At 41.7% G+C, this 8,205-nt stretch overlaps 1 protein-coding gene across 1 annotated transcript; it reads left to right on the plus strand.

The window, feature by feature from the left end:
* Window positions 1-4,337: 4,337 nt before the first annotated feature.
* LOC148818624 (noggin-2-like) lies at window positions 4,338-7,001 on the plus strand. Its single transcript, XM_088936627.1, has one exon. The coding sequence runs from the start codon at window positions 5,693-5,695 to the stop codon at window positions 6,323-6,325; it is 633 nt and encodes a 210-aa protein (XP_088792753.1). The 5' UTR covers window positions 4,338-5,692; the 3' UTR covers window positions 6,326-7,001.
* Window positions 7,002-8,205: the final 1,204 nt, after the last annotated feature.

Consider the following 8,205-nt stretch of genomic DNA (forward strand, 5'->3'; position numbering starts at 1 on the left):
TAATGCTTAGCTCATCTTTTCTATACAGGTGAGATGACAACAATTTTGTTTTTCCTAATTGTCATCTGAGTAGAGAATTAAAGGAAAGGATTGCATGCTTTTTTGGGGATAGTTTCACGTTTTTCAGAGTATGTTGTCACCTCCCTTATTCGGGATCAAATCTGTCCGCACCAACCTGTTTGGTCCCTGTCATTATCATAGCTCTGACTGACCTGTTCACCTAGATATTTCCCCATTTCCCATTCATGACATTTTCCGTTGAGAAACACAAACATATATAACTGGAATGATATAGAATTAAATTGATAGAAAACCAACCACTTTAATTTGAAATATTCTCTATCTACACCATCACACGTTTACCATGACCTTCTTAGTTGTGATTGGTTTACAGCACCTGATGTACAGCAGCTGACATATGTATCCTGGTTGGTGCACTTCTGAATTTCCAGATGTGCCTGTTATGGTTGACATCCCTCCCCTAGAGGGTGCTCCATTTTACTCCTGTCAGTAGTTCCCTGTGATCGTTTGTATGTGTTCCAGGTGTGCCTTGTTGTGTCTCCCCCTATTTATCCTTAGCTCCTCCAGGGCTCAGGGCTCAACATTAGGGTATGGAAGTCACGAGGCCCGGCCAGCACCAGGATACCCTACGTCTGTCTCCTGAAGGTATAGGCCTCATCTCCGACACCTCCCGTGTTCTGAGCCCGGGGTCTGGAAAAACTCACCCCCCATCATCCTAGGACCTCCATGTTTTCCGTGTGTTTCCCCTTTCTCAGGGATTTTAACCTTGTCGCGTCAGAGGATAGATCTCTCGTTGACGGACTCATGGCCTGTGCCCTGACCTGCCTTTGGACCTGCTCAGTTTTGGATGCCTCTTTGTCTCCCCGTTGACTGTCTCACAGAATATCACTGTTACTTTACTGCACCATTAAACTTCCTGTACTCCGCCTCCTGTCTCCTTCAGCTCTTACCGCTTCGCATAGGGTCTAACATAACATCCGACACAGACTATAGAGCCTGTCCGTGACAGTGCCTCTGTTTGTTCTTATGGACCAGTCGTGACAAGAGTCAGTACTGCTCCTGAAGTACCGTTTCTCCTGGAGCTACTACCCTCCCCCTGAATGACCTTTGCCTCTTCTTGTTCGTGGTCCAGCTGAGCGCTTACTTGGTTGGAAGTGTTGAACCCTCAGCTTAAGCAACAGCCCAATTTGAACAGTTTTCTGCTCTCGGGTCTTTATTTCATGAGTAACCTCTGCCGTGAGTATTATTTCCAAGAAACGCAGCAAGCATTTCTTTCTCAACTTTTAATTTAAACTGTTGCTAACTAAGCTGCTTGTCATTGATTCTTAATCGATGATGTGTAGAAAGGGATGTGTAGATGAGAATGACACTGTGTCAAATTCTCCCCTAATAATCATTATAAGTGATGTATAGACCCATTAGCCAAATTACACCAGGCTGTTTAAACGATCCTAAATTGCGGGTCTCCAAAACAGGTCCTGGAGATCCCCAATCAAGTTAGTCTTATATGTCACCTGTTCTTATAGACTGGTATCACCCTCAGCATACTGATGCTGATGAATCAAGTAATCTGTTCAATTATGAGAGCACTGGTTCTTGAGGTCTGAATATCTCTGAAATTCAGCCCTAAATGATCTTCATGTTACTTCGTATACCATATCACCCATTTATTTTGATCGAATTGTTCCAGATTTTTAGAAAGCAGTGATGCAAAGGTGTCCTAAAAGTCCTTGCTGGATTTGGGCTCCGAAGTCCAAGGTTGCAGATCAGTGCACAGCCAGTAATGATCTCGCTGTAGCTGGAGAAACTTCTGGTCGGTGCTGCTGCAGGGAACTCACGTACAGTAACCTACTGCTTACTTATTTCTTACGTTTGCGGACCATAATAATAATAAATAATAATTGTTGCTATTGTTGTTAACACACCCTAACACTTCCGTTATTGTGACTAACAAACAGAAACATTGTTAATGCCAAAGTGACGCCTCATATTGATAAGCTGTCCAATGAGTATTGTGCTTGCGTTTTATCGTGTCGAATAGTTGATTGCTCTGCAAATCAGGAAAGCGCTAGGCATTGCCGTGCTCGTCTCTGCTTTATAGTCCGCATTATTTTCGGAATAATACGGTCCTCAGCTGACTCCACTGAACAATGCTTTTTTTCTGAAAATACAAAACACGGTTATGATATGATTTGCTGCTTAAGAAAATCGTAAAAAATTGAAGAATGGGTTTCTGACAACTTTAACACCGCAGTTGTGCTTGAAATTGCATGTCATCGGAGTAGCTCCTGCCGTTTTGCAAAAATGCGCAAACACGGTCGGGGCTGAAAGTATTCACATTTCCGGGTACTTTTTCTGCAGGAACCAAGGAAGGCTCGAACTTTAGCTCGAAGGTCTTTTCAAAACTATAGAAGCAATTAAATAAATCCACTGTAATGACATTTTATATTTAGGAGTGTTACTCTGGGCATATGAAATATTTGAAAGTCAGCTCAGAGAGTTGAAATAAGCAACACGTAAAGGCGTTTTATGGCAATTTATGCTCTTAAAGCTGTTGTTCTGTGAGCTGGGCATTTTGGTACCATTGGTGACAGCTGAATTTGGGCGGGAAGCTCAGCTCAATGGAGATCCTCATTATAACATTCAGACTTTACCTGTTCTCTTATGCCGGAATAATGCCCTCTGGTGGCCTTGGAGTAAAACCTTTTAGGCCCCTTAAAATTCTCGGGCATAGCCGATGAACTTTTAAACTTGCAGAGGCAACATCAAATACAATCGAAAGCTGTTTTGGGTGATGACTGAATGGAATAAGTAAGGGAAAACCAGAAAGCAAGCCTTACAAGAGAACAAATGATTAATTAATGCTGATTATTATATCATTATTTAAGGATAGAGTGTTATACAGTCCACCAATTGCAACCTGCAGACCATCACATCAGGTAAAATAACATACAAAAGAGTAAAGGCTTGTAATTTCTTTAAGCATGCATTTACGATAAATGCTGTTATTGCGGTTTTTTTAAAGAAAATACGAATCAGCTGTAACTGCGGGGATCTGTGCAAACGTCACAGTATGGTTAGAAGGGTAAATGTTAACTAAAAGAAATAGCACCAGTTTAGGAGAGGTAAATTGATCCGAAGTGAAAAACGTTTTGAGTAGGGAAATGCATGTTATGTGAAAGAAGTGCGGATTGCAATTTTACCCGATTGTCTCAAGTATTAAATGTCATAGTCGGTATTTATTTTTTTTTTAAAAAAAGATTGCTGTCATAACAAAAAGAGGAATTGATTTTGAAGGTGGAATTTGTCAGTTGTAAGTTTCTTCCAACCCTATTAATATTCGACTTTGCATTTTACCTTTTTAACTGCATCTTTGTACTGAAAGGATATCTGATTGTACTATCCTTTTTACATAATGAAACGTTATGGACTAGATATTCAAATCGGCATGTTATTTTCCCGCATTAATTCCATGTAATATATATTTGTTGTATTCCATTAGCCTATTAAACTGTTTTCCTAACACCTAACAAATTCAGTGCGGTGACTTCTTAAAATAAACGTTTCCATACAAAATGCATGTTTTATTTTGTATGTATATCTGTATTCGCTGTTGACAGTGCAAATTGAAATAAGAACGAGAAAAGCAATTTTACAGCTATATCAATTTTATGTAGTTCAGTTATTCAAATTAGTAGCCTATAATTTAATAAAACGTATAGTCAATTATTCTATTTGCCTTATTATCAACTTTTTACACGAAGGCAGTTCATGCAGTCTGGATGTCGTGTATTGGAAAAATGTTTTCTTCATGAAAGGCTCATGTAGGATATACAGCTTGACGTTTAATTTTAGCAGGCTGGCTGAACCGAATCGCGGTCTATCTCAACTGGATGTTAGAAATGAAGAAGTGGTTCAATTAAGAAGAAAATGGACTTCGCTTTGAGTCCATTATCTGTGGCGTGTGTCGACGTGCAGACACCTATGCGTCCGTTTTTTGATAACTATGTGTTTAATAAAGCTTGGCAACGAGAAATCTGTCAATGGGATTGTTCAGTCTTCTGAGATTTCTGTGATACAGTTGCATAAAGCTATAGGAATGCTATAGGCATTAAACTTTTCTAGCGGTTCTAGCAGTTTTTACTCGGGGGGTCTTTAGGACCCGGTGGAATCACTGAGAGAGGTTGTTCTTTTGACGGGGGAGGGGGGGGGGGGGGCTGTCAATCACAGTGAAAGTGACAGGAGTGGGCAGTACCCGCTGACACTTTGTACCATCGGAGGGGGATATTTAATTTGGGATTTAGCTCTGCTCGCAACAGAGACACACTCTCACACAGTGTGCACAGGCAAAGAAATCTGCAAAGCCAGTCTCGGATCCCCTGTAACTGAAGCTACTGTACTAGCTATCAAGGGGATGAAAGTTCCCCGGGAACTGGCACCAATTCTCACCGACCCAGAGTCTCCTCTACTCGGACTGCAGCCTGACCATGCACCGGTGGCACGGCTTTTAGTTTCTGTTAATTAGCAAAAGAACTAAAGAAGAGATCAATGTCACAGAGGAGGAGGAAGAGTGTCTGCTTGAAGAGAAGTGAAAAGTATTTTACGCGTAAAATGGATTGCGTGCAGCTGAGTTTGTGAAACTAGTGGAAGGCTCAACAGCGGTGGTCAGACCTCAGCAGCTCAGAGTTTTCAACGTGTTTTCTCCGTGAAAGAGGCATTTCACTTCTCTGCCTCTTCGTGGAATGTACTCTTTGGAAGAAGAGGAGCAGCTTGCATTTTGGCGTGGACCGACTTGTACAGCGTGGATCAAGAATGGGATTCAGATCCACAATTACAGTGTACTGACGATTTAATGGGAAAGTTTGCGGAGGATAAGAGGGAACATATTCGAATATAATTCCCTGGATCCTGCGAAGAAGAAGACTTCTGGAATATTTCAGTTTTTATTGCAAAATCGTCACAACACCAGAGGCTGCAAAACAGCTATATATATTTTTTTAAAATTTAAATTGCGGATTGTGGGTGTGCGTTTTGAAGTCCCCAAACTGAACTCCTTCAAATTCGTTGCTGAAAAGGAATAAGGTACAAAACCGCGCAACATCCTCGGGACAGTGTGATATTGCGAACGGTGTATACTTTTTAAAAGACGTTTTGTGGTTTTCGTCCTTTTGTGCTCGATCTGTTTTTTTCCCCCCGTCTTTCTGGGAAACACGGATCTATAGAAGAACGTTTCATTCCAGGCAACACTCTCACGCCAGCCGCTGTCATCTAGTCTAGACAATTTGTCGTGGCTTTGAGTCCAAGTGTAACCATGACGACCATCACAAACCCTATGTGAATTTTTGAGAAAAAGTAAAAAGAGAGAGGGAGCGAGAGGGGGTGAGGAGAAAGAAACTCCCCCCCCCCCCTTCAGTATTGTTTGAAGTCTAATTGCTCTGCAAAACTCCTCTGTCGGAAGGCTTGGAACGGAGTGGGAATAAAGTTGGAAGTCCAGTGGTCCCTAAATAAAGGACCACTGCTCCATGTCATTCAAACCCGACGGAGTCTATTAAAAGTATCATCTTGCCCGGACTTTAACTTCGCCTATTTATGAAACCCCCGGGCTTCTCGTTTCCAAGTGCACAGTATCTGTAAAAATAACTGTATAAATAAATAATACCGAAAGAGAAACATGGGATTTTCACAGGGGCTTCTCGTCGTGTTGATGTCCATCCACCTAGGAGCCTCACAGCATTTCCTAAGGCTCCGACCCTCTCCCAGTGACACCCTCCCTGTCCCCGACCTCATCGAGCACCCGGACCCGGAGTACGACCCCCGCGAGCAGGACCTCGCAGAGAGAACTCTGAGGAAAAAACTGGGGAGTAACTTTGACCCCAACTTCATGTCCATCGGCGCTCCCGTGCTGATGAACCTGTCCGTCCAAGACGCGCAGCTCAGGGTCCCTGGACCCATGCCCAACGATATCAAAAAGCTGGACCTTTCCGAAACCCCTTACGGGAGGCGGGTGAAAATAGGCAAAAAAGCGCGCAGGAAATTCTTGCAGTGGCTGTGGACGTACACCCACTGCCCGGTGGTATACACCTGGAAGGACCTGGGTGTGAGGTTCTGGCCGCGCTATATCAAGGAAGGCAACTGTTTCAGCGAGCGGTCGTGCTCCTTCCCAGAAGGGATGTTTTGCAAGCCAGTCAAGTCAATCACCAAGACGTTCCTCAGGTGGTATTGCCAGGGATTTTTAAAACAGAAGTATTGTACGTGGATACCTGTACAGTACCCAGTCATCTCGGAATGCAAGTGTTCATGCTGAGTTTCCCTGAAACTGGGGAGCGGGAGAAGACTGGAAATATACGGTTTCTATTGCACTGTAAACTTTCAGAACAGAGATGGGCTATTGTGTTATTTTGAAGGGCACTATAGCGAAATCTATTTTTATATATAGCATTTTAATTAAAATATACCAACATTGTACATATTTAAAAAAATTTAAAAATGCAGCTATTTTTTTTAATGAACAGGACCATATTTTATTTGAGCCCATATTTGTTGGGGGAACCTAAGCACTTCGAACGGAAGAGCTTTTTTTTATTTTTTATGACAAATTGAAGACGGAATTAATAAGCTTCTCCAAGAAGTTACTTTTTTTTTTCAACAGAACAATAATGCTGACTGAACCTTCACTGCAAGATGCTGCCTAGATTTTTTTTTGTATAATATTAATATTAATAATTAAAAGAAGTTGAGGATAAAAATATAATGGAGTGAACTCAGCTTTGGAATACATATAGTATTGTAGAAAAAAAAGTTAAAACAAATCTGTACAATTTATTTATTATTTTAACGATTGTGAGTATAGAAAATAAAGAAAAAATAGAGTATACCAGTAATTATGGGAGATGTCTACTTGAATATTTCTAAAAAAGAAAACATATCAGTGTAAATATAATGGTTACACGTTTTTAGCAATAAAGTCTATCTTTTAAATGTTCATTCTGTGACGCTAGTTGATTGAACCTGCGTGCTGAGGGGTACTCAAGTGAGCTGGTAAGAGCAAGGGTTTCCTTCAAAAACACAAATGGTGGAAAGCAATATATATATATATGGTACAGTATATGTTTATACAACAGGCGCAATTATGTCTGAATGATCCGCCGGTCTATGCGCAGGAGAAGCACAAAAACACCTTTGACAGAGCTGTAATTAAATGCACGTTCTTCAATGAAGCTCGGGGAGGATAACGACAAACAAGCCAATTTCTTTCAGCTGCCCTAAATCATGATCCTTACCGACGTTAGCTATTTATATCTCACGCAAACACCTCTTTTTTTTTCCGCTTTTCGTCTCTCGCATCCCTGCTCTCTCTCTCTCTCGGTCTCCACCTTGGTTAACTCCTCACTCTGAACGGGGGGTCCGTCCTACGACTGGGAGGCTGCCCTTTAACCAGGCTGGTTGAGACAAAACTGCCCCCACTTCAAATCCTCAAGAAACGTTCAGAAAGCATCTGAGCCTTGGATGCTGCTATTCCTCGTGAAATTGTGTAGAAACCCGGGGGTACGCCGTGTTAACCTGTCCCTATCAGGCGCTACCTACATTTCTGGGACTCAGCGGTGTAACCCGTAAAATATGACTCGGTGAAATTTCAACGCGGTGTTAAATACTGGAATAGTCAGAGCTTTCTGAGCCAAGAAAGTCGCTGACCTTCCCGGGTGCTTTCACACAGAGACTCCTATTCTGCGTTGTAATGCGAAAGTTTCCCTGACAGCCGTACAGGATTGGAATAAACAATCAAAAATGGTTAACTGGTGTGCGACGTCATCAGGCTAAATTAATTTGGAAAGTGGATAAGGAGCCTGTAAGTTATTAGAGAAGCGACCTTCAGAAGTGCAATTAAAACTAAGTATGGGATCGGTCTGTTTGAAATGGAAACAGCGTGTACACTATTAGCTCCAATTCCAGCGGTAATTTTAATTGTGTCTTTTTAAAATGTTTATATTTGAAAGGTTCGGTGGTATTACAGCCGGGGACGCCGATAGAAGCGTGCATTTTGGCGACATTTCTCCTAAACGCATGTTTTAGTGATTTTGTTTCACAAGTCTGTGATCGTGATTAGCTTAGTCACTTGCTGTGTGGTTTTTTATGACAGAAAAGCTGGAGGGATTTTTTTTTTTTAAGGAAAAGGCATTTTGCCAG

This window comes from Atractosteus spatula, chromosome 18, assembly GCF_055471065.1.
Source record: "Atractosteus spatula isolate fAtrSpa1 chromosome 18, fAtrSpa1.hap1, whole genome shotgun sequence".
Taxonomy (NCBI): domain Eukaryota; kingdom Metazoa; phylum Chordata; class Actinopteri; order Semionotiformes; family Lepisosteidae; genus Atractosteus; species Atractosteus spatula.